We start from the raw sequence: 26841 nt of genomic DNA, 5'->3' as shown, positions 1-26841 counted from the left end.
CCAGAGACCATGGAGCACGGAATGGATTGTGTATGTGATTGACACTGTCGTCATCACTTCCTTTTTCGTTATTTTTTTATATAGTTATTGATGGTCTTATATATCATTATGTCTTGGGAATTGTAATTGGGTAAACTTGTTATGATTATATTATTACTATAGATTCTCTAGTAATTGAGACTTGTGCTTATACTATTCTGCTATGGTTTTGTTTGATGGTTGTGATAGTAAAGGTACTACTAGAGATTTAGGACGGGTAAGCGTCTTAATCACACCGTATGTATTCTAGCAGGAGTGTGGTGTGAGATTATGTCATTGCCAATCAAGAATTCCTATTAATTAGAGTCAACAACTAAACTTAAGCAAATTGTTTTTTTTTTTTTTGGAATTCACAAATCTTATCATTATTGATAAGATCAAATAAAGTAAGAAAAAGTTAAATAATTAAAATATTATTTTTCCTAACCAAAAAAAAAAAAAAAAGAGGGATTCAAAAATCATATAACAATTTTTTAATCTTAAAAGTATCCACAAGATTAGAAAAGAAAGAGGTACAATTTACAGCACTTTTGTAACTGCGTCAGTTACAAAACAGAGCCAATAAATGCTATCTAAATTTGTACAAGTTAGAGAACAATATAAATCAGAGAACTTACGTTTTCATGGGAAAGAAAGGGAAAATTGAAAAGGCCTTTGGTGAGGAGTGATTCTTTGAAATGGCAACCACCTTCGGGAAATTTTTCTCTGTGATACTCCTCTTGCTCCTACTTGCAAAAAGTGAGCTTTCTCCTTCGATGTAAACATCTCCTTAATTGGGTTCTTTGTTTTAAGTCTTGAATGTTTTGTTTAATTTTTGTGTTTTTAATCAAAATTGCAGGTTCTTTTCAGCAGTGTTCATTGGATAACATCACAATTTCTCAAGTTAAACAACCAGGACAAGTGGTGGAAGGGAAACCAGAGTACTTGGTGATTGTGAATAACAACTGCATATGTACACAGTACAATCTGCAACTCAACTGCGCAGGATTCAAAACCGTGGTGAAGGTTGACCCTTCGATCTTAAGCATAAATGGGAACTCCTGCCTATTTAACAATGGTCAGCCATTCTATGGTTTCACCTCAAAGAATTTCACCTATGCATGGGATACCCCTTCTTCCTTTACTCCAAGCAGCTCTGATATTGCATGTTCCTGAGAAGGAAGATTGGTTATGAAGTTTGGAAATGGCGAAAATGCTTAAGTTGTCTATTGTGGTAGTGTTACTTTTGTTCAATAAGTTTGGTTTGTGTTTATAAACCTGAAAAGAAAACTGAAGATTAATGGACAACAGTTATTATTATATGCCTTATATAGTGTTAGTCTTGTGTGATAAGAGTCTTACCCCACGAGTCTATTATGCCCCCTTTGTGTAGAGGTTGGTGGCTTCTTTTATTGGTTGGTTGGTTGCTTTCTCCATTGACGTGGACCTGCTTATCATTGGTGGATTGGTCACTATCTAGGCTGAGGTGATTGATCTTGTAACGGTTAACCTAACTATGGTCGGCTTATGGTAAAATAACCGGCTAACCTGGTCATGGTTAGGTCAGGTGTCCATGGTCAAATCTAAAAACAGTTACGGGCACCACTATCCCATGATCAAGTATAGGGTCTAGATCCTACATGGAAGACTCGAGCCTGCACATGGGATATGGATGATGGATGTGGTCTACTAAAGCTATGACCCCTGCGATTAGCAATGTGGAGTCGGTTCAGTAGAAGATGATCACGTGTGGTCTGAATGCTCTCGGTTATGTATGAGAGTACAGTTGAGGTCAGTGAGGATAATGTCGATCAATCTTGGACTGTGGTCCAGGGTTGTCCTGGAACCGGCCAGTGTTGTCCTTTCTCAGAGGTATAATGGTATATCACGAAACAAGATTAATTGATATAGGGATGTGAACAGATCAGATAAGGATCGAATTCGGATTAGATGTGTTCGGATCCTGATATGGATATCCTTAAACAAGTAACTATGCGGATCGAATTCAGATTTTCAACTATCTATTTACTCTCTGACTTGTGTAATCCGGACCTTCCTCCCCCCAATGAATATAATTTTCTTTTAATCCATCTTTCTAAGTTGTTTTAACTCTTTTCCTCATTCTCTAGAACCTGTTCAAACTTCTAGAACCCTCAAAATCATTAATTGATTATTTAATCGGATCGGATAATTATTTTTCAGATAATTTAGATTTTAGTCCGAATACCCTTTAACTGGATACGGATACTCCTAAACGAATACGAATGCAAATTCGAATTCGATTTCGAGTATCCATTTACATCCCTAAATTGATACAAACATCTTACCTTTATAAGGTGTAGATAAGAAATGTTATTTTATCGGAAAAAAAAAAAAGAAAGAAAGAAAAAAAGAAAGAAATGTTATTTATATTTGGGAAAATTAAAGGATTTCACAATTATGTGCTTCGTTTACATAACTACTTTTCTACCAAAAAAAAAAATTCACAAAACTTCCCAGCCCATGTTTACATCAACAAATTTACTCAAAACAAAGGTATGTATTATAAAGCTACCCATTCAAAGAATCTCTTAAGTTTCTTTGACATTTTTTACCCAAGTTTCTCTTCATTGGTCCCTATCCTCTCATGATGTTGCACTTAATGCACTCACTAGAATTGATCGTTCTAGAATGATTGGAATGGAGGAGATCAGTCACCAAGGATTTTGATCCGAATCAACTGATTTGACCAAGAATTTTAAACTTGATATCAACCCTTTTCGATCCCAATCCAATCTAGATCAATATCGATTTGAAATCAGCTCTAAAATCCTTGAGGCTTTATTTGATTGCAATCATGCTTGAGTTTAAATTTTATGTGGAATTGAATTCTCATGATTTCACTCTGCTAGATTTAAAAGATGTCATATATATATATATATATATATAGGGTTGGGGTTTTCTGGTCGGACACCCCATATGGGTATCTTTTGAGGGGTTTATTTTGCATCGTAGGATCTGAAATATATAAAGATAATGTATTGATTTGGAATAAAACCCTATATGGTAATATGAAAGACAAGAACGTAGACCCTATTTGTATATACGTATATGGATGAAACAATCGAAACATCTGAATATGTTGTTAGAGTTCTTCCATAACCCATATCACTGATATTAACAAGAAATCTTCTGTTCTCTCCCAAGATCGAAGGAACCGATCTATTCCTACCAAACTCCTCACTTGAAGCTAAGATTTCAAAATCACCACGGTGAGAATTTCTTCTCTGAAATTGCAGGTTCTCAAACCCTGCTTCCTCTCCTTCTCTCTCTCTCCCTCACTCTCTCTCTCTTTCAAATCTCCAACTCGAAGGAAACTGAGAAAAACCCCTTATTCAACTTATGTTGCAACAGCTACTTGGCTAAGCGCGCTTAGCTTCTGAGGCTTTCAACTAGAGGTTGCGGGCTGCTCGTTTTGGGCTCTGCTCGAGGTGCGACATCTATCTCCTGAAAATCTAACCTCAGAAAAAATGAAAAACACATCCTGTGAGTGTGTCCCCTTTCTGGCCAGCGAACTCCCTCTCTGAAAAATGAAATCCTCTAACCTGTGATTTCTGAAACTGAAACCTTTCTCTGTCTCTACCGAAACCCTTCTATCACAGCCAATTACTCTCTGTGAAATCCTTTCTCACAAACCAGAGATTTCTCTCCTAAAATCTCTCCCTTTCCCAGCGTTTCTTCTCCTAAAGTTTCTCTTTTTTAGCCGAAATCCCTTCCAGCAACTTTCTTCCCAAAACCCCATTTCCTCCTTGACCCTTCACACAGGGTTTTCTTCCCTCGCTTCGGCAGATCTCGGCATTGGTCGGTGAATCATCCTCTTCCTTGAGACTTGAAGTATTGGGACTGAGTCACTTAGAGCAAACTGAGCAGAGAGAGAAAGAGAGAGAGAGAGAGAGAGAGAGAAGGAAAGACACTGAATAATATTTTTGCCGTCACCGTTGCTGTCCACGAGCCACCAATGGTCGCTGCTTGCAAGTATTCTCTTCCTTTTTCCATCCAGGGTTTACGATTTTTGGTTATCCCTTCTGTTTTCTTTCCTGCTAGTTATTGATTTTCCTTTCTACTTTATACCTGTAGTGGTGAGAAAGGGTGAGCTGAACAAGACGGCCGTCGGAGCTCTAACTTATTGTCTTTTTTCAAGTGAATGGAGCTCTGATTTGCTCTTGCTTTTTCATCAGTGCCTGGTGGACAAACGGTAAATTCCCAAAGATACAAACGTGCTCTTAGTTTCTTCAATGCTTGTGCTTTTTTCAGCTTATTTGCTTAACTTTTGTATGAATTTTTGGCTTTATTGGTTCTCAGTGATGGGTTTAGGGTTTTGATTCATGAGTTGCCCCGTTCATACACTTTAGTTTTAATTCAAATTTTAAGCTTCAAATCTTTGAGATCGACATATGCTTTTTGCCTTTAATTTTTTAGTTTTCTTGATTTTTTCGGATTAAAGCTGAAAATTATTGAGTTTCGATTTATAATAAAAGAACGTTTCTGAGTTCTGAAGTCCATGTTTGAGAACTCCCAACCCTTTTAAACAGATGTCCTACTTGAAACTAGTTAGTAACCATGCTAATGAAAGGCCAGTTCTCAACAAGACAACTAAGAACTACTCTAACAGTTGGATCACTCGATATCATTATCAGTTGGTTACAGCATGTAAAGTAGCAGCTAAAAACAACAGCAACACCTAACAGCATGGTGTTTCAAATCATAGCAACCATGCTTTGGAATGAAACCTAACCCTGGAGACACAAACAGTACCAGTATCTTGTCCATCGCAAAACAGAAAAAATAGGCAGAATACCGAAAAAAATAAGTAACAACAAAAATAACAAGTTACTCTGATGGTACTGGTATCTCAATCGAAGGTAGGCCTCTTAGATTTGAATAACCCTTCTGTTCCTAATTTCATAAGCACCAATCCAGACAAGAACTAAAGATTTGAATTTGGAAAGAAAACATAGAAGAACCCAACAGGTCTAGGTTTTCCTCTGTTATGTTTCTATTTTCTCTGAGTAACAGATATTTAAAAGCTACAAATGAGTCCATTAATTGGTGTCAATTTGTGAATCGAGTCAAATCAAATTAGGGAAGTGGAAATCCCAATATTTTCTCAGGCTGGTTGATTAGTTTTGGGGTCCTTCTGATCTCAAATATTTAGTTGATGCAATGCGATCCTTCATTTCAAATGCTGCCATGGTTCACACTCACAGCTCTAGAGCTGCACCTAGTGCTGATGGAACTGCCTTGGCTGATCTTGCAAAGTTTGTAGAACCCATTGTTCTTCTTAATAATGAGGTTGTCAAAATATCGACAATTCTTCTACAGCCAGGTTGCTCAGAAGTGCATCAACAAATGAAGGAAGACTCTTCCGTGTTGAATGTAGAAGAGAAAAAGGATCAGACTTTGAAATTCCCAGTATTAAATTCACAAGATCCAAATGGGAAAGCTCCACCTGTGCTAAAGCTTGGTGATATATCTGTGGTTTATGTTTGTGAATTGCCTAAAATTAAGGGAAAGTTTGATCCTGCAAAAGTTGTTGCCCTTGGATTGAAAGTTGGTCCCAAATATCATGAACTACAATTTGGGCACTCAGTCATGTTAGATCGTCAAAATATAATGGTTGGTTGAATGAAAAATCTTGATTTTTCCTACTTGTAATCTATTTATTTATGTATGTTCCTAAAATGTACATATGCAGACTCTGAGGAAGGACATGATTTACAAATAAGTGGTTATTTGATCCATCTTTCTTATTTAGTACCCACTTTATTCTTTGTTCTTATTTGCTTGGTTATGCAGGTTCATCCAAGCGATGTACTTGGTCCTTCAGTTCTTGGTTCTATTGTACTCCTTGTCGACTCCCCTATACTGTCTCATTTGCAGGAGTTGTTGTCTACGCAGTCTCTCGATACCTATTATGTAGACTCCGTGGACCAAAACTTGAATACGGTTAAGTCTGTGAATTGTATAATTCATTTGAGTCCTTCATTTATCACAATGACTCCTGAATACCAAAATTGGATGAAAAGATTTGGTGGAGCACAGCATATCATGGCTGGACATGAAATGTGACGTTTAATTCTTATTTCAAATATCAAATGACCCCTTAGGATTTCTAACCTTGGAGGTTTCTTATTTGGTACTAATATTATTAGTATTTTTTTAATTGCCTTTTGTTCACAGAAAGAACTTGGAAATTCCAGTTCTAAAATCCAATGCAAGAATCACAGCACGACTTAATTACTTGTGTCCTCAATTCTTCCCAGCTCCAGGATTTTAGTCTCTTCAGGACCTAAAGAACTCCACGCCTGAGTACATCACCTCATGTGAGGTTTGTCAATATTTCATAATTTCCTCTTAGAAGAGATGCTGAATTGATTACAGGATTGAACTATGTTATGTTGATAAGTTGGTAGTTACTATAGAAAAACAGGGGAATTAAGCAAAATCAGTTTCTTCTTTCTAGGGTTCTGTTCAAAAGTGTTGTGAAATTTTTTCTGCTGAAAATCTACTAAAGGTCTGTAGGCAATTGACTGTAGACACTTCTTGTGAGGAGTAAGACTTAGTTCCTTGGTTGTTTGATCTTTTAAAGAATATAAACAATGTGATAATGTTGTTGCTCCAAATTCAGTGCTCCTTGCCCCTGCTTCCCATTCACTCTACCCTTCCAAGAAAAAGGAGCCTTTTCCAAATCCTTACTGAAGATAATCGCCATTTTTTTCATATAAATTGTAAGATCCATAGTTTTATTGTTCAAGATGTATTGCAAGCCAAAAACTCTTCTTGACCTAATTTATTAGTTCAAGATGTTTTTGATTACTTTTTATGTTCTATTGATATATATTCACTATTTGTTCTTGACACTTTTTGTCCACTAGTTTCCTGTTACCTTGTTTCCGAACTCTTATTTGTAACCATTATGATGACTAGAAATCTGACAGTAGTAGGGGAACTTGCTAATAGCCTTAGCTTTCCTTAGGGTTATGTCACTCATTAGTAGGAGTCATTATTCTTTAGCGAAAAATGATTTTCTTCTTATATTCTGGTGGAGTTCATCCATCTTTCATCCATCCTCATTTGTTTCAAATTGTAGCATGGCCTTTACTGTCATTATTAGTTAATGTTCAATAACTTTTCGTTTTTTAAAACTTCTAATATCCCCTTTATGTGTTACAGTTCCATTTGTGTCCTTATGCACAGCTTGGATTGGATAGATCTGGGATCCCAAGCTTGTTGACTCCAATAGAAGTTGTCAATGAACTTCTATCAGAGATTCTAGAGGTTGAGATTGCTGCTGAACAAGTTAGGCAATTCTGGGTGGAGTACCAGAGACATGAAATTGTAATACTATTTGAAGTACATTCACAATTAAGGTGGTGGTACACTACTGTAGAAGTACATCCATGAAGCTTGTAACATTGTAACCCCATTACTTTGACCGAATGTTGTATTTTGTGGATAAAACTGAATGGCATGTCAAAAGAGTGCTGCCAATTACTGTTCATGGCATGTCAAACCTGAATGGCTTCCTACCCCTCTAGCTGCGCAAAGCATAGGTGTCAACTATTTGAGGTTCAAGTCCATTCTTGTAGCAATTTATCTAGATACCATATTTTCTTCCATGGAAATGAGTCCATTAATTGGTGTCAATTTGTGAACTGAGTCAAATGTAAATTAAGGAAGTGGAAATCCATCTATTTTCTCAGGCTGGTTGATCAGTTTTAATTAAAGTTGTATTGAACTCTATTCCCTCCTAATAAAGTGTGTAATGTTTTAAACTATTAATTTATCCTTTTGGAAAAATGTTGAGCATGGCAACCCTTTAATGCAGCTTTTATGTACACTCATTCAAGTGTCCTGACTGTTTACCTCTGCTTTCCCCATCTATATAGTGTACCCATCTTAACCAAAAGAAAAGAAAAAAGCCCAAAATCTTTCTTCCAAAAATGGAAAAGGAAGAGAGAGGGAGGGAGGGAGGGGACGAGAGGGGGGGAGGGAGAGAAGTGGAGAACTTCCATTAAGCTTTAGGCTTTCTTGCGACAGATCTCGACTAGTTCACATCCATATCTAAACAACAGAAACCAAAAAACTATTGCACTCGACTTAGAAACCTTGACATGATCATACCATTTATTCATTTCTTTGCTGCATCTGTACATTCTTTTTTTTTTACAAACTGGTTGTTTCTGCACTATATATTTATGAAAATCTTATTCAATAATTTACAGAATTTTGACCATCTGAGATTTCCACAAAGGGTCGGGCACTTTTAAACCCATGATTCTGTAGAATTGGTGCATTTCCTGGGCGACAGAAATCATCACTTCCAAACCTGAAAAATGGATCAGTAATTCATGTAAGTGCATAACCTTAACTTGTTTTAAATCTTCACTATAGTAGTGTAAATATATCTAGGGGAAGGGGAAAGGGAAATGCAATCGACAATCAATTCCAGTAATTTGCTATTGGCTTCAAGGGACAAGCAAGAAACTGCCACACTGCCCCCCCCCCCCCGGGTACAAGGGAAGGTAAAAGTGACCAACTTTAAACCCCACCCCCAAAAAAATAAAAAATTGGCATTTCATTTTGGGGCACTCCAATTGCCTATTTCAAACTTGTATTACTCGGCTCAAGTGGAAACTGATGTGTGTGAATACATATCCCAGATGCAAGAAACTGTAAAATACCAAACACATGGTAGTACCTTAACATATCAAAACTCTAAACAAGAATGGGTGAGAAATCCTAGAAATATTAGTAGAAATTACCTGCTGCACTAGCAGCCACTGCTACCTGAATGACATCTGTCACAAATAAGATATCTAGGCAATGCTACCTAGGCAATGCTAGGTTGATTATTACCTTCATTGCTGCTAATTACCATCTACATTTCATCCGTGAAGAACACTCCTAAGTCAGGATAAGTAATTCAGTTTATCAGTCTTGTTCTCTAAAGATCATTTAGCTGTTTCAGTTGATCATTCAAAAATTTATCTTGGTTTCTACTTGGAAGTTCTATTTAACCTATGGCCTGCACTCTGCAAAAACCTTGTTTAATCATATTCATGAATCTGCTTTAAGAACTTCAATATAGTGACTGGTTAACGTAAAGTTCATGAAATCTTGTTTAACCTATGGCCTGCACTCTTCAAACAGAACCTGTTCAAGGATCATCTGGATTCAAAGCAAGCAACTATTCCAATAATTGACCAAGCAAATCAAGCAGTGGATAAGTTCCTATATTTTATCTAGTCCATGAAGAATAGAACTCTAAAGTATCCAACCAACCACCTCATAAACATTTTAACAAGAGGCCATTGAAACATTTTATAATAAGTTGTCAATATATAATGCAGAAGTAGTCCTGATAGTGTGTAGCTCAATGCATAAAATTTAAATTTTTGCATAGAAGAGTCATTTAAATATCATAGTCCGTGGTCTGTATCAGAAAACACACTTCTTAGGGAAATGCCTTCATCCTTTAGTATATTCTGATCATGGTTTATTGTCCAAGTATCTGAATTCTGAACCATTACTTCTCATGTCTTGTGAGAACTTGTAAGAACCCTCAATGCAGTATCCCATCAAGGGCACCTGCATTAGATTTTAAAGAATACAGTCACAGATAATAATCAATAAAAACTAAATAATTGCTCCCATTTACTTCTATTGTTTCAATTTACTATTAAAGAAACTGTGACCAGGCACAAGATACAGACCTATAGATGCAACCAAAAACAACTGTTGGCCATGGGAAACATGCACTCTAATGCATATTAAAGAAACAACAATACCCCAAAATACTGATTGTTGTGGATAAAAAATTAGTGTTGATTGCTTTTCCTTTAAATCTAAGCTAATGAGCTAAACCAAGAGCATTACAAGGTTACCGGTTTCCCTTAAGATTTGATTAAACCAAGGATACTAAACTGACCCAGTAAGACAGGCTGGTCACTAAATTAAATTCATAATTCACTAAGAAAGTAAATGGAAGCAATTGCAATTGCTTAGGTCCTTGACATGCGTCCTTAAACCTGTCCCTGCAAAATCGCAACAAATTTTCAATTTGAAATAAAGTCATAGTAGATGTATCATTCCGGGAGAGAAAACGAACATGTTAAACAAGACAAACAATCTGCATACCTGAAGTAGGGTGAGAACATTAGCAAGCCACTTGGCAGATCTAAAAAACAGACCTCATCCATCATCTTTCCAAAGAACATAAGCACCTCCTATTTGCGAGAACCTGCACCTCCCATGATATAATAACGTATAACAATATAGCCATTGTAACACAAGAATAGTACTAGAAGTATCCAGTCCTGTTGTAGTTCTGGATCTTCTTCCCTTTCTGGCTACGAATGAACCAAAACCATCAGGTGGAACCCATTTCACACAAAAAAATAAAAATGAGACGAGACCTGGAAATAAGGCGCTAGGGTTGACGAGATGAGAATGAAGGAGAGAAGGATGGAGGAGCTGGTTGAAGAGAATCGACGAGTCGATGTATGGATTTAGATAACAGGGGTTTGTGGTCCGGAAGAAAATTGATGAGCTCAGAAGGTGTTAGATTTTGACGAGATGGGAAGGGAGAGGGAGGGAGAAAGATAATGGAGGATGACTGAAAGGGAGATACCATACACTCACTTTCTATCTCCCACTATTCCTTCTCTCCCATTCACAATGTTCTCTCTCCCTACCTTCGTCTCTTTGCCTCACTCCTTCTCTGCTCCCACTCACTCTCCATGTTTCTGCAAACCTTTTCTGCCTCCCAGGCCCTCTCTCTTTCCTTGCTCCTATGCACACAATCTCCCCCACTCTTTCTATTCTCTCCCATTTTTTTCTCGTCTATACTCTAACGGGGGATTGGAAATTTCTCCATTCCCGCCTACAGAGACATTTACAAAATCCATTCCCGCCTAAGAGTCATGCATATGATTGAAAAAAATTCATTCAATAAAGTATAGTGAGCCGTACTGAAAGACATTAGTCGCACATGATCGATGACACATTGCTTCTCTAAGCGGTGTCAATTTTGGACCGGTTTTGGTTCGATTTCATTGGTTTCTATGTGAGAATGAGTGAAATCAAACAAAAATCAATAAGGATACATCAGTTTTGGTTGGGTTTGGTTTGATTTTGGTTTTTTATCAGTTTACTATCGGTTTGATTATTTGGTTTGGTCTACCTTTTGATTTTCATTTTTCCATGTAAATATATTCAAAAGTAAGGGGGGGTGAATTTATTTTTAATGAATTTCAAGTCGTTATCAGTTTTGATCCGAATTCTAAAGTTCAATTTGATGTCTTATCGATTTCAATGTGTACCAATTTGTTTTCAGTCTCACAAACCCCCAACCCAAAACACAATCCAATAAACTCATATCAATTTTGGGGTGAACCTAGCTCGATTCGTTCGGAGGGTTGATGTGGGCAAGCCAAATGGTTAAACTATAAATGAATCTCTACATTTTACTGGCAAGCTAATGACTTGTCCGTTCTCTGCCCTTTATTATATCTCTTTTATGAGTCACCTTGGAATATTAATTTGAGTGGCCCATTACCCTATATCCGATACATAATATTCCATATCCCATGCCCTATACCTTATACCCTTACACATTTACACTCTAAACCCTTACCTTATACCCACGTACACTTATACCCATAGTTAGTAAATTCACGAATAATACGTGGATTTTTTGTCGTGCCCAAACGTTTCAATAAAAAAGTCATAATCAACCCAAAAAATTTGTAATATACACATATTCAATAGGTACCCATATTATATGCGTATAATACGTTTTATTCTTATTAATACGTTTAGTTTGGGATTAAAAAAAAAAAAACTTAACCTCAAAATTCAAAATGGCACTTTCCCTTTTCATATGTTTCTTGATTTTGAGATAAAGATAGATGACACGCGTCTCTCTTTCTTATTTTATTAATTTCAACCCTTCTTTTCATATTCTCCCTCACTCTCTCCTTTATTACCTTATATCATTTATTAACTTCATTTCAAGCTTGTCCTAAATCTATTAACCAAATACCTTATGTGTTCACCCTCTTGTTCCTATCCATTAGTCTTTTTAAATATATTTAGTTATAATTTTGCAACCCAATTTAAAATCTTACATTAATTACAAATCTACCGTTGATTATTACGATTGAATTATTGAATATCTGAATGGACCTATATGTGATCTGATTATAGTTTTAGAATACAGATCCACATCAATAGAGGTTGCTGTGGATTTTCTTGTTTGATAAGATAATATCAACGATGATATTTAATTTGTTAAATGATTATCAATGTTGGCAAAAGAACACCCTTTTTATGTTTATCTTGGCTCTATTCATGACAAAATACAACAATGAATCTAGGATCCTACAACTATTTATCTTATAGTTATTTGGGTCATAAGGTGAAAGCTTTAAGTACTGGTCCTTGAGCTTGCAACATGCCATGTAAAGATGTGAATTTGAAACTGAAACCGAAACCGAAACCGAATCTAGCCGTTTAAGTCGAAATTGCAAAACCATTTAGTAAATGGTTCGGTTTTGGTCTCAAGTTTTAGGCCGATTAGCTAAACGGGTCAAATTAGTTTTAATCGTTTAACCCGATGGTTTCAAACCGAATTGAACTCGTGAAAAACATAACCGTTTAAACTGTCAAACCGATCCGATTAACCCGTATAATGATTAAGTAAACAACTTTTGGAGATAATATTTTTTCTTTTAACCTCATATGAAATTCTTTGGACATTAGTATCATATTCTAAGTAATTATTTTCTTCCTTTATATAGCTGAGATGGATGGAGAGGAATTATTTGAAGCCTTGGAAGATGTGTTTTCAGAGCCTTCTACTTTTACTTTAGCATCATCCGCCACTACTACCGGTGTTCATTAGTAGTTTTGTTTGCATATCACTTTATCAACATAATATTTTATTTTGCTTAGTTGTTTGGTTGTTTTAACAAAACATAATGGTTTGCAGTTCACATTCTCAAGATTGAATCGTTTATCACCAAAAGCAAATTTTAGTAAACAAGCAAATAAACTAGCAAATCTATTGCTAACTATTTAAAAACCGTATGGAATAAAACGAAATCGAAACCGTTTAAAACCGTGAAACCAAAACCGTTTAAAAATCATGGAACCGAAACCGTTTACTAAACAGTTGCGGTTTCAGAAAGTGCAACCGTTTAGTAAATGGTGTGTTTTGATATCAATCAAATAAATGTGAACCGAACCGAACCGCACTGTTTAAACCAAAACTGAATTGATTAACACCCTTATTGCCATGGGAGAGGGTAATGATCACCAAAAAACAATGAGTTTAAAGTGTAACATACATGATAATTGTTATTTGCACGACTATTAAAATTCAATGAGTCTTGATGGATTTGAACCACCATCTCTTGGGTAATCCCCAAGTGCTCTACCAGTTTGAGCTAAAGACTCTCATACAAGAAGAATGAGAGTAATCACAAAGCCCACTCTAAAATCATCAAACAAGGCTATCACAAATATAAAAGGTAATTGTGAAATAGGTTTCATGAATTGAAATATGTCCATCAAGTCCAATTCTAAACACTTATGACCCAAGAGAAGTTTCACAAAACCAAGGATTACGCAAATAGAAGCACATTCAAGAATCACATCATATGCTCCAAGTACCATTTTATTGTTGTTCAGCTATTGATTTAAAAATTCTACAACACCTTCAGCATAGTCAATTTAACCCAAGGGTATACCCCACCTCTTTGTAGACTGAATGAATCATACTCAGACAATTTATATACAGCAGTCATCTTTACCTTCAGCTTTTGAAGATCTGCTTGAATAACTTCTCAACACCACCTTCTTGAAGAACTCTGGCACCCAACCTCAATTTTCCCTTCACAGTTACAGATACCTTGGGCCCCAATCTAACTGTAACATCCAACAATTTGGAACAACATTCAAATACTGTTCACTATTCTAACCAATGGCAATACTAGTTTTGAGAAGAAAGAAAAAGGAACAAAAAATAGATAATTCAACACTAACAATAAGACGATTACCATGCTCACAAACTCCATGTGTGAATCTACCAGTTTTTTTCCCCAGCTTGCTGATCCATTCTTTCAGTGTGTCAACTCTGTCTGCATTGTCAAAGCTAAACCATTAATGCATAGCTTAAAGATTTAAAATATTTTGTTATAGGTAATAGTATAGCAAATTAGTTTTTGAATATTCGCAATATATAACCATGACAGAAACAGAGACAGAGAGATTACATTGTTTGGATCTGGGAGACTCCTTTGAAGGAGTGGAAATAACGTATGGGCACCTTGATTGCTTGCCACTGAGTCAGCTTTATCCATCTCCATAAGATACGATCATCAATAAAAATAGAGAAAAATGGTCCTCACTCCATGAAGACAAGCCAATACAAGTCTCAGGGATATTGGGTTGCTGAATTTACTGAGCATTGCAATTGTAATCATCAAATACAACAAGCTTGTAAACTATCAAGATTCAGAATAGTTTGTTAGATTGAAGCATACATTGCTTAGTGATAGTATTGCTTAGAAGTAATGTTCACACATCACTATAAAAGATTGCATTAATCAATCAAAAAGCCCAACCACCATTTCTCTAGAAAAAAATTTCTTAAGAAAAAAATTTCTTACAGCAGCAAACAGTGAAGTCAAAACCTGCTTAGAAAGGAATGACAATTAAAAAAGCCTTCTGTTAAGGACAATGCAATGCATGTGCATGCATATGTGTAAAGCATGGTTTTTGGCTTTCTTAACTAGTCATCTTGAGGTGAAAGGGAGTGGTTAGTAACAAACAAAAGAACCTCAAGGCTTCTTTGATAAAAAAGAATGTGGAAGGGGGAGATAGGGCAGCAACTCATATTTTATGATTTGGCAAGTAGGGAAATGGCTTCACCACATCAGACCTAGTACTTCTCATAGGCCATAATCACACATCAAAAATTATGAAAATGAAACCCCCCAAAAAAAGAGGGGGATACTAACTGATCAAATCACAAGTCCAGCATCATCATCAAACCTAGATAAGAAGTAATAGAAGAAAAGGAAAAGGAACTTACAGGAAAAAGTAGGGAAAGCTTTGGACTTTCCTGGGCTGCAATCACTTGACTCACTTGACTAACAGAGATGCCTCTAGCCTACGTTGTTTGCAATTGACTGCTTGGTTGCATTTTCAAGTGGTTGACATGCATGCATTGCATAATTCCATAGTATCTACACAAATTAAAGAGTCCTACCAACCAAGGTTTTGGTTATGAAACAAAAATGGTAGAATTATTATTAAAAACTGGAGAGACTGAATGGTGAATTTCTTTTTCCTCCATGAAAACAAATTTTAAAGAAGAATAAAAACAAACAATTGGTGGGTGAGAAAGTAAAAGCATATCTCATCAATCACGAATTGGGCACATAGAGTAAGGATTGAGGGCAATACTCTTGTTCTTGACGGGAAATTAAAAGGGGGTCTTCCTTCTTGATCTCATGAGGGAACCACTGAGCAACTTCTAGCCAATGAGCTTCTTATGGAGAACCTTGTGAGGTGATCTTTGGATTGTTGGGTTCAAAACGTGACCGAATATCCTTATCCTCGCCTTTGTCGCACCTCTTATGACCGCTGCCACCAACATACTCCTCGAGATGTTGCCGCTAAGGCTCATTATTCCAATTTAGTTCGTCTTTTACTCTAGCCTCTAGGTCCTCCAATCAATACTCTCTGCTACAACCCACCGCAACACAATTGAATGTAGGAGACATGGCTGTTTTCCGTATATCTTCAGCAATGTTAGGGTTAAGCACTTACTGAGTGAGGTAAGTTGAATACAGATCTGTCTGCAATACGAGTTGGGAATCTCCACTTCAGATATGTCTGCAACTTGCCGCTGAGAGCGTTCTGTGCTTTACCACCGTCGCGTAGAGCTCGGAGACTGAACCCGCCACTCTCGTTTCTCCGTCTCCTGCAACCATCGATATCTTCTCTCAAAACAAAGCACTCTGATGATAGAGAACAGGAGTGTTATTTGGGAATTGGAATCGTATTGTCTTAAAAATTGATGTGTATATCGTATAAGGTTATGTAATTAAATCAACGAACCAGATTTTATTATGCCAATTCGAGGAATGAGATTGAACCCAACCATGGATTCCCTTATCTGGTCGGCAGACCAGAAAAACTTTTGCCTATATATATATATATATAGGTGGTTTGGGGGATTCCTAAACTAGGTGAGGAACCTGAGGTTTTGAACTCGAAACCTCCTGGAGGCTAGGCTCTACTACACTAGCCACAAGTCAGCTATTGTCATCAAATATACCATTATATTATATCTTACTTTCAAAATCCAAAAATACAAATAATAGCATTCTTGTTGTGTAGTCAGATTTCTTATACGTGGAGACATTTTTGTCCATCAATTCATTTTTCTGGTGTTATTTACATAACAATTGTCATTTGTACTTACTATTCTACGATTGTTCAACTGATTTTGGTATGACCAATTTAATCAAAAGGGTCTTCATGAATTCTAGCCATCATCCTCTTGGAACATGCTTGAGACATGTTCATGTTACAAGTGCCCTACCTAAAATAGGTAAAGACCTATAAAATAGAGTTTGGAATTTACAAGTAACTAATTAATAAGAACTTACCCATAAAACTTGCTTCAAAAGGAGTGCCAAATGGTGACCCTTTTTTCTCTCTCTCTCTTTTAGGCTTGCATTCTTAGAAAACAACTCAATAATTGTTTACTAAGTGATAAGTAAATTTTTTTTATTTTATTAAACTATACATACCCACCAACACTCCATTTCCAACATTACTTGTCTTAAGTTTCACAACATAATTTACCATGACCCAAGATCATGTTCAAAACATTAGCCAGCAATATTATTTACGATATGTCATTCAAAAGAGACTAAAATAAAAGCACTTTAAGATACGTTCTTCAAACACTGAAGTCACGATAAGAGATCCTCATCCATGCTAACCAAAGGATTTCAATTCATATCATAATTAGTTTCAAAAAAACTTGTGACACAAAACATGAAATGAGTTGTGACATGATTAAAATGAAAAAAAAAAAAGGCAGAGAGCGAGAGACAGAACAAACTTAGATGCAAAATTAGATTAAAACCTAAACATTGAATTGAGTGACTGGAACAACAATGGTCAAGAAATATTCCATAGAGAGTTCAACAGAGTTATGGCAAAATGTGCACATGTTGTAAACATTCGTAGAAAATCAATCAAACAAGTAACCAAGGAATGGAACTGTGCACAACCCATTCACACTACTAGTGGGGAGTTCTTGGGTTTCCTTTGTAGGAATGGGTTCTCAAGGTGTGAAATCTGCAACTGCTACACCGGTGTAATGAGTATCGGGTGGTTGAGAGCCTCTGGGAGCGCATGCCTAAATGCTCTCAACCGCTCAATACTCACCACACCTCATCGCTCGTTGTAGAGGATGTGGACTCGTTCTCGAGACTACCAATGAAAAAAATCAAGATTGAATTTCTCCTCTGAAAAAAAATAGAAACACTCAAAAATATTATAGCATGCACTTAACTATAAAATAAATAAAGGCAGTGGGTTAGCTGCCATGCTTCGTGGCTCCTACACCAATGTGGGCGCCAATGAGAGCATGCACAGGGCATCCAAGGGGATATGAATGAGGTGGTCATTTTATTGCCCTATGTGAGAGGCTTTTTCCCATAAATAAATCTTAACAAGAGTGAAACATCCTTTCAACTACCTTAAGCTACATGAAAATTTTGAAAACTAACCCATGGGAGAATCTGGATTAAAACTTCAAAGAGAAGACAACAACAATGGAATTGAACAAAAATGGAAAAAAAAAAATGCCTAAACGTCAAATACAAATGCAAAGCACGAGTTAGTTTGCAGAACATATGACTCCTATATGGCTATGGCTACATGTGGTAGTTATTCGGAAAAAAAAATTCTGGCATTTTTTTGTTTTACGAGAACAAAAAAACTGAATCTTCCTTTTGGTGTTCACAGTTCATTTTTCCTTTTTATTTTTTTTTTATTAATGAACCGGGTAAAAAAAACGCCAGAAACAAGAAATGTTGGAACTTGGTAACCATGTTCCAACATTAGAGTTTCGTTCCAAAATAAAATTTTGACATAGAAACGGAAAATTCTGATTTTAACACGAAATGTCATTTCTAGAATAGAATCAAACGCTAACTATATCTGATATTTTAAGAGTAAGAGAAAGGGTGGTATTGGACTTTGTCCTATCATAGTACCTATTTCGATATCTCATAGTTTTAAACCACAGAACTTGAGGAGAGATTGAATAACGCTATAATTAGATTAACCATTCAGTTGTCTGAACATTGAAAAGCAACATAGCAATCGTGGTTCCAAGCTAGTTGTACATAAATTGGTGTGGTTCATGATCCATTAGGAGTACAAGGAATGAAAACAACATGTTTAACATTATACATTAATATTGCATGTTACACTAGACTTTATTACTATTGTGGAAAAAATATGCAACTGACAAGGACATATCAAATAAACCGAGCGGCCAGCAGTCCTAGAACATACGAGGCTAGCCGAACGGCCTAAGCCTTACAAGGCCATCCATCCATCTTGAAGCAGACGCCCAGACCAAAAGCAAACTGACCGACCAATTTTACCAAAGGGACTTTGACAGCCGAATGGCTAAGCAAGCGCCAGCATAGGGAGGACATTATATGAATGTCCTACCATATAGCTATCTGAATCATTGAACAAAGCCCAACTACACTAGTTCCTTGACCGAACAGACGGCCAAAGTATACACCATCTGAATGGATTTTTGGCATGAATAGTCTGTCACTCGGAGTAAGTAGCTCAGTAATCGAACCACTCAACTTAGGTCATTCAGCCTGAGACTCCAACAGTTTTCTTCATCAAGATACGCCTAAAAGGACTTACCAAGTCTAGCACAGAATTATAATATCCGAAGTAACCCTGGTCCAGAAGGGACTTTTGACAGAATATTGAATCTTCCCTAGAATGAAGGATATCTCATCATATCCTCCGGGATATGGCCAATACGTGGAGTTCCCATAGCTAGGATATCCTTTATTTTGAATTTTTGGTTACAACTCTTGCTATATTCAGACTCCTACCAGCATTAGCAAAGCGGGACTCACCTGATGGCTGCCATCATCAGTTATGAATACCCCAATAAATCTCTTTTCAGAGGATGGATCTTTTTCTATTCTTACTAGAATTATTACAAATACCCAGGTAAACCTCTTTTTAGATTACGGATCTTTTTCTATTCTTACTGGAATTATGTGTTTGCTGATAGTACTGATTTAGGCATCAGAGAGACTCCCGCCAAATCTGCCCAATGCTCACTCTCTTGTGCGTGTTTCCCTATGCAAGTTGTGGAGACCCCCTAAGACGATTTCTCGTGACAACAATTACTAATTACATCATAACTAATACAAGTGTCTAATGGTCTCTTGACTTCATGCACTATTTTATCTTGAATTTGAGAAGAACTGTCAAATCTAAGACAAAAACTTCTAAATTATTCTTTTTAATTCCTTGATAAGTAAGAAAAAGGCATCAAGATGAACCAAGCAGGTCAAAATGCAGGGGTGAAGGAGATTAAAGCTGCAGAAGTGGCATACTCAATGACGAGGAAAAGACTTAACAATTGCTTTGGAAAAAGTGATTACTGATTAATGGCAACCACCCTCAGGGCCTTTTTCTGTCCAATTCTCCTTCTCTTACTCCAACTTGCTAAGGTTGTGTTTTCTCCATGGTTTTAAGTATCGGTGCGTATCATGCCATATCAGTCGATACGTATTCATATCGGTCAATACGTATACATATCAGTAGATATCAGTACGATACATACTTATACGCTACGGGGAATTTTGGGCTCTCTTTTGTGTATCGACGTATCGTATGTATCGTATCGTGCCATACTGTGTCGATACCAATACGTACGATACTCTGCGATACGAACTTTTGAAAATATGAAAATTCCTGAGAGTATCGATACGTATCAGTACGTATCGAATGTATCGTGTAGTATCGAGCCGTATCATACCTTATCGGTACGATACGGCTACTTAAGTGTGAATGTGCCTTTTGTTATTTGAAACAAACACTTCAAACTCTCACCAACAGTTTTCTATATTTTTCTTCTTTCTTCCCCTTTGATTCACATACCTTTTTGGAGACTCAAATGGTAGATTGAAAGAAACATTGTGGAAGTGAATGATTCAAAGAAGGAGAAAAACATAGTCCAAGAAGAACCTTGAAGGCTTGAACTTGAAAATTGAAACATTTGAATAGTAAATTCTTGAATCTTTACTCACTTTTTTCAACTTTAACCTTAGATTTTCAAGTTTTTTTATAAATCTAAGGTTCATCATACTTAAAATCACATTTTGTGCATCATTATTACATGAAATCATTGGATTTATAAGGATTTACAAACTTTTTTCAAGAGAAAATGAGGGTTTCAATTTTTTTCAAATTTCTTAGATCTACTCATGCTCAATGATTAAAAATGTTTAGATTTTTTATATGTTATGTAAAAAACAAGTGTTCTACAACTTCCATGAAAATTTTTTATTTTTCTCAAAAAAATATATTTTTTTAATTTTTTTATTTCCGAAATTAATTTTAAAAAAAATCCCCAAATTTTTTTTTTTTTAGAAAATTTAGTTCATTCAACTCTTAAAAGTAATGTCATAACTTATAATTACTAAATACATGATTTCAAATAAAACCCACATTTTTTCCCCAAAAAAGTGAGGGTTTCAATTTTTTTTTTTTTTTATTTCTTAGATCTATTCAAATATATTGGTCCACACTTTGTTGATTTTTTATATGTTCTTTAAAAACATTTAATCTACAACTTTTATAAAAAAAATTTAATTTTTCTAAATAGTTTGAACCAAGGATTTGAACCACCACGACACTCTTCACGACACTCATCACAGTAGCAATGCAATGGAGAAAGAAAAAACTGTAGAAACTCAAACCTCATCATTTTGAACATTTTCAACTCAATATATTTGTCTATCAATACGATACCCTCTACTTAAGTATTTATGCATTCTACATGTTATATATAGTTTTTTTTTAACTGTTTTTTTATGCAAAAGTGTATAAAAATGTGTTCCCTATCCATTTATGTGCATATCTTTAGCGTATCTTAGCGTATCTCCGATACGATACGATATCCTCCGATACGTATCTTAATTTTGACCGACCGATACGGTGACCAATACCGATACTTTAATCCTTGGTTTTCTCCTTTGATAGATCATGTCTTTAATTGGGATCTTTATTTTAATTCTTGTATGTTTTGTTTAATTTTGTGTTTTAGATCAAAATTACATATTCTACCCAGCAGTGTTTATTGCATGGCATCAGAATTTCTCAAGCTGAACAACTAGGACAAATGGTGGAAGAAAAACCACAGTACTTAGTGAATGTGACCAACGACTGCATATGTACACAATACAATCTGAAACTCAACTGCCCATGTTCAATACAGTGGGGAAAGTTGACTCTTTGATCTTAAGCATAGATGGAACTCCTACCCAATTAAAAATGTCAATCTTAATGGTTTCACCTCAATTAATTTCACTTATGCATGGGATACCCCTTCTTTCTTTACTCCAAACAGTATAGCATTTCCTTGAGAAGGAAGTTTGGTTAGGGACTTTGGAAATGGCGGAAATGCTCCAGTTTATGTTGTAGTGTAAGTTTGGTTTCTGTTCATAAATCAGAAAAGAAAACCGAAGATTGAAGACACTTGTTATTATATGCTTCAAACGATTAACAGAAAACACCATTAATCCTCTGAAAATAAAAATGTAGAGATGTTTAATTCCTAAAATGTTTATAATTAGGGGTGTGAATTTGGCCCTGACGGCTCGAACCCGCCCTGAGCCTAAACTGGGCCTAGGTTAAGATTTCTGATCAAAGGGTGGGTTAGGGTTGAAAAACATTGACCCTATGTCATAATTGGGCCAGGCCTAGGTTGAGGCCTAAATCCAGCATGGTCGGCCAAACTCCAGTCCCGATTTTACTTTGATTTATATAATATAATTTAGGGTTGTCATCCTATCCTTTTATTATGAATAATGAAATTTGAGTTCGCTGATTCTTATGGTCAGCTGTCTTAAACATCTATTATTATGTTGCACATCATAATTTTAATTATGTATTGATCAATCAATCTATTGGTGTTTTTTTTTTATTTTTTTATTTTTCTTCTCAGTCAATGGGTTAGCCAAACCCTAGAAAAATAAGAGCCAATTAGGGTTGGCCCAGCCCAATCCGGGTCTATTAGGGCCAGATTGAGATGACATGAGCTCGACAGGGTTGGGTTGGGCCTGGGTTGAGTTTTGGTAACTCAAGGTTGGTTGGGCTGGGGTTTAAGAAACCCCGGGTTGGACCCAGCCCAACCCGGACTTATTTCACCCCTTCTTATAATGAAGGAAAAACAGAGGAAAACCCTGAAAACATAGGACCGGAACAAGATTGATCTAAGATTCAAGAGGTTTATAGAGTGCACTCTCAACATGTGTAGAGAAGAAGAAAGGTGATGTATTTTAAAAGAAAGAAAACATCATAGATCCATAGCATGCAGTAGGGAAGAACTACATAGACATGATGAAACATGGATACCAACATCATTAAATAAGTGTATGACCACTACCCAAAGAGGTAGGATCACACCCCCTAATACATACAAAGTCTAGCTAGAATACCCACAAAAAAGTAATGAAAAGTAAAAGGGGTATTAATGAAGAAAGCTCAACAACGATAATGAGAAAAAGGTGCAAAATGGTTGGAGGGCTCTAGACTCAGTTGATAAGCTTCAACACGGACTCTAGCTTTCACAAAGACTTAATGCTTTAAAACTTGCTCTCCATATGCTGAAACATGAACCAAAAAACGAAGAGAATGCCTAAAGAATCAAATATGGAGCCAAAGGATCCCTCCCAACCTGGAGAAGTCTATATTCATAGACTTCGGAGGAATTACAACCCCCTCCACACGTTTTAGGGTTTGGGTAAACCATCTAAACCACTCGCGGAGCATCTATGAGATAATCATCTCACCAATGGTGTAAAATAAAGCCAACACTTGACCAAACTCTATCCAACTTTTGGGAGGTGTCTCATGTCCATAAGACACCTTAACCTCATAGGAATCAAATTATCTAGAGTGCATCGGTGTCAAAATGGGCCATGTCTTTGTATAAAAGAAGCTTCTACGAGTCACGGGGGAAAGGATCTTAGTCGACATCCCTAAGGCATTGTTTGACGCATCCATTGAAGGGAATTGATGTCAATGGACCTACTCCTCGATGTCGACACTGTCCCTTTCTAATGTTGATTCATATAAGGTGTGTTGTTATGCACTTTTGGATTCCCTTTTGAACCAGGCTAGTTCTAACGAGAACTGGGATAGGGCTATCTTACCTAGTGTAGGAACTATAAACTAGAAATTCCTGTAATTTAGGCTACATGTGTTCGAATTGGATGATTCAAAAATTATTGTTACATGTATTTTTCATACCTTAACTTGGGATAGGAATTGGGGATTGTACTGGCCAACCGGGATTGCCGCCAAAGAAACATCCTAATCATTGAAACAAAATCTCTTCTCAAATAAGGATCTAATGAGCTCAATTCCCTCCCAAAGTGAGGGTGCGGCAAAATAATCCAATATTAGAGCAGCTCGGCACTTCCGTATTGAAAACCACATTACGGATAAGATCTTTCCTCCAGATATATTTTTGTCATTTCTCATGGATAGTTCTTGAACATGTCAAGTCTATAGATATAGAATCCTTATGCCTCAAGGGGTAGTTCTCATCTTCTGAGCAACCTCTAAGGGTGACAAAATAAGGTGTCTACAATGGGGCTCTGTGAGAACAATGGCTGTTGGATAACCCTAGCCTGAAGAGGAATGACACACATGCTTGTCCTTCATCTCATCTCTTAGGGAAAGAGAGAGATGGCCAAATAAGATTTGTCTCTTAGAATCAGGGTCTATGCCCATACAAAAAAATGACTTTATGACCACCCAACGGGGGGAATCTCAAACCAATAGTCTGAGTAAGGGTCTAGTTGTGGTCCAAGGAAGGTGTTAAGCACCCAGTCCATCTAATACGAATCAGTTTTCCTATTACTTAGAAAAAATAGATCTAATATATGCTATATAATATACAAAAAAGAACAACCAAAATTAAAGAGATAAAGTTTAGGAACACAAACGCAGAGGTCGACTACAAAACAAGGGTTAGTATGCTGAATATAAATAGGATGAACATAATATGCAAGATGTGTACATAGGACAAGGATAAATAAATAACAACATCATGAGGATAAGGATTCAAAACCCTCAGTAGGCAAACCCTTAATGAACGAATACATAAAATAACCAAAGAAAAAAACATTAAAATGATGCAACCTCAACTTTCATGAAAAAATATAACAAAATAAGCATAAAATCGTGCACAATAAAATAAGTGAAAATTACCTAAATGTCTCTAAGGTTAAAACAAAAACCTAGAAAATTTTGGAAAAATCCCTAAAAATAGGAAAACTATCCCAAGGAGAAATCAATGATGAAAACATGATAAACACATCATAAGACGGACACATTACATATTTCTATAATATGAAATAGAATAAGAAAGATTATGTATTTTACAAGTACACACCATGAATTCAAAGTATGAAACATAAACAAACTACATGGAGATCATAAAACATAGATGCTAAATCACTAAGCATCCAAAAATATCATCCTATTATGGAAATTCGTGAATAATAAAATATAACAAAATTACAAAAAATGCCTCTGAGGCCTATCTCTATCTAACAAAAGCTTTTGAACGCCGTTAGGGAAGAGGATCTTAATCAACATCCATATTGAACTGTTCGACACATCTATTGAGAGGAGTCAACATCGACTGGACCTTGATGTCAACACGACCCCTTTCCCAAGTCGATTCATATAGGAAGGCATTTTATAATATTTTTCTATTGTGGCTGGTTCACTTCTGAACCAGGCTAGTTCTAAAGAGAAATGGGTAGGGCTATCCTATCCAGCATAAGGACTATGAACTTGGAATGGCTATAACTTGGGCAATAGACGTCCGAATCGGATACTTCAAAAACCATATTCTTTCACGTATTTTGGATACCTCGACTAGGCATAGGAATTGAGGATCGTATTGTCCAGCAAGGACTGCAGCCAAAGAAACATCCTAGTCATTAAAATGAAATCTTTTTTAAATAAGGAGTAAATGAGCTCAACTTCTTCCCAAAATGGAAGTATGAAAAAGTTGTTCGACACAGGCACATCTCAGCAACTTCTGGACTGAAAACCACATAGCGGATAAGAATTCCTCTATAGGAGTATTTTGGTCATTTCACATGGATGGTTCGTGAATAAATCAAGTTTATAAATATAGGATCTTTACGCCTCAAAGGATACTAATCATCATCCGAACAGCCTCCGGGGGTGACAAAATGAAGTGTCTACACCACCTAGCATTCTATGGTTGACAAACCATTAACAATTAGTAATTTTTTGGCACCCCATTAATAATTATGTCACAACCATATAGTTCTTATATATAAAAATGGAAAATCTAAATTAATAATTATCAACAATTTGTGGATAATTAATGCTCCAAACTATACTAATTTAGGTACTTTGTTTTTTTTTTTTTTTTAAGATTTAATTACTACGTTTTATTAGAGTAATAACTACTCCCTGAATTTGGAATAGATAGAAATTCTTTAAAAATTAAAAATCTTCAACCAAAGAGAAGGTAAAGACTTCAAAGGCCTTTGGTCGGTAGAGAGATTCACTGAAATGGCAACCGCTCTCAGGGCTATACTCTCTGAAACTCTTAATCTCCTGCTCGCTAAGGGGAAGTTTTCTTCTTTGATCTCCTAATGAGGTTTTGAAACTGTATTTTGCGTTCCTTGTTTTCTCTCGTTATGATTATATCATCAAATGATGAATTGCACAAGTTCTGTCCAATATACCTTAGATAATATTGATATTTCTCAATCTCAAACAGGAAAAGTGGTGGAAGGGAAACCTGAGTACGGTGTGACTGTGAGTGACCAATGCGGATGTGTACAATGGAATTTAACACTTACCTGTCCGGGATTTAATACAGTTGAGAAGGTTATTAATCCTTTGATCTTACTGGACTCCATCTTGGAAGCCGAAATTTCTATAATTAATGCAAATAGTCGACCAACCTTTTTACCTTAAGCCACTAGATTTTCATCCTTTCTTATCAGAATGTCACATCCATCTGCATTGAAGGCAAATTTATAGCCTTGATCTACTAGCTGTCCCATAGATATAAGATTTTTATACAGTTTTGGAAAATATAAAACATTAAATAAATATTTGATGGTCCATTTGACTCGTGTAAAATAATACTGCCTCGGCCTTTGATTTCTAGAGATGTATTACCTCCAGTAATAACCCCAAATGCATTTATGAATGGTTCTTTGGAGGCGAATATATCTTCCCTCATAATCATATGGTTTGAACATGCTGAATCAATAAATCACTGATTTCTGTCAATGTTTATGTCACACCCCATTTCCAATAATCCCAATTTATCATTAGAAGTACCTGTGGTGTGAGTAAGACATTTACCCGTCTTATCAGCCTATCAAAATCTCTAATAGTAGTACCTTAATATAC

The 26841-nt window shown here is 36.1% G+C and overlaps 2 protein-coding genes and 1 long non-coding RNA gene across 3 annotated transcripts; 2 read left to right on the top strand and 1 right to left on the bottom strand.

Moving 5' to 3' along the window:
- Positions 1-618: 618 nt before the first annotated feature.
- On the top strand, positions 619-1347 carry LOC122065844. Its single transcript, XM_042629692.1, has 2 exons — positions 619-777; positions 878-1347. The coding sequence occupies exons 1-2, from the start codon at positions 717-719 to the stop codon at positions 1192-1194; spliced, it is 378 nt and encodes a 125-aa protein (XP_042485626.1). The 5' UTR covers positions 619-716; the 3' UTR covers positions 1195-1347.
- Positions 1348-1788: 441 nt separating this feature from the next.
- On the top strand, positions 1789-7759 carry LOC122065840 (tRNAse Z TRZ4, mitochondrial-like). The gene is made up of 6 exons (XM_042629686.1): positions 1789-1890; positions 5182-5673; positions 5854-6122; positions 6238-6333; positions 6471-6534; positions 7231-7759. The coding sequence occupies exons 1-6, from the start codon at positions 1789-1791 to the stop codon at positions 7459-7461; spliced, it is 1254 nt and encodes a 417-aa protein (XP_042485620.1). The 3' UTR covers positions 7462-7759.
- A 398-nt stretch (positions 7760-8157) lies between these two features.
- Positions 8158-10838, bottom strand: LOC122065839. Its single transcript, XR_006136124.1, has 2 exons — positions 10198-10838; positions 8158-8386 (listed from the first exon to the last, which is right to left on the bottom strand). It is a non-coding gene; the product is annotated as an uncharacterized LOC122065839 (long non-coding RNA).
- Positions 10839-26841: the final 16003 nt, after the last annotated feature.

Source organism: Macadamia integrifolia, unplaced genomic scaffold (assembly GCF_013358625.1).
Source record: "Macadamia integrifolia cultivar HAES 741 unplaced genomic scaffold, SCU_Mint_v3 scaffold213, whole genome shotgun sequence".
NCBI classification, from domain to species: domain Eukaryota; kingdom Viridiplantae; phylum Streptophyta; class Magnoliopsida; order Proteales; family Proteaceae; genus Macadamia; species Macadamia integrifolia.
The sequence above is the reverse complement of the archived record's forward strand: the minus strand, read 5'-3'. Positions and strand labels throughout refer to the sequence as shown.

Bases quoted from the DNA above. Each gene is read 5' to 3' on its own strand.
- LOC122065844 (XM_042629692.1), top strand. From the start codon at position 717: ATGGCAACCACCTTCGGGAAATTTTTCTCTGTGATACTCCTCTTGCTC. The intron at 778-877 runs GTGAGCTTTCTC...TCAAAATTGCAG, and splicing joins CTTGCTCCTACTTGCAAAAA to GTTCTTTTCAGCAGTGTTCA.
- LOC122065840 (XM_042629686.1), top strand. From the start codon at position 1,789: ATGTATGAGAGTACAGTTGAGGTCAGTGAGGATAATGTCGATCAATCT. The intron at 6,123-6,237 runs GTGACGTTTAAT...TTTTGTTCACAG, and splicing joins ATCATGGCTGGACATGAAAT to AAAGAACTTGGAAATTCCAG. The intron at 6,535-7,230 runs GTGTTGTGAAAT...TATGTGTTACAG, and splicing joins TTCTAGGGTTCTGTTCAAAA to TTCCATTTGTGTCCTTATGC.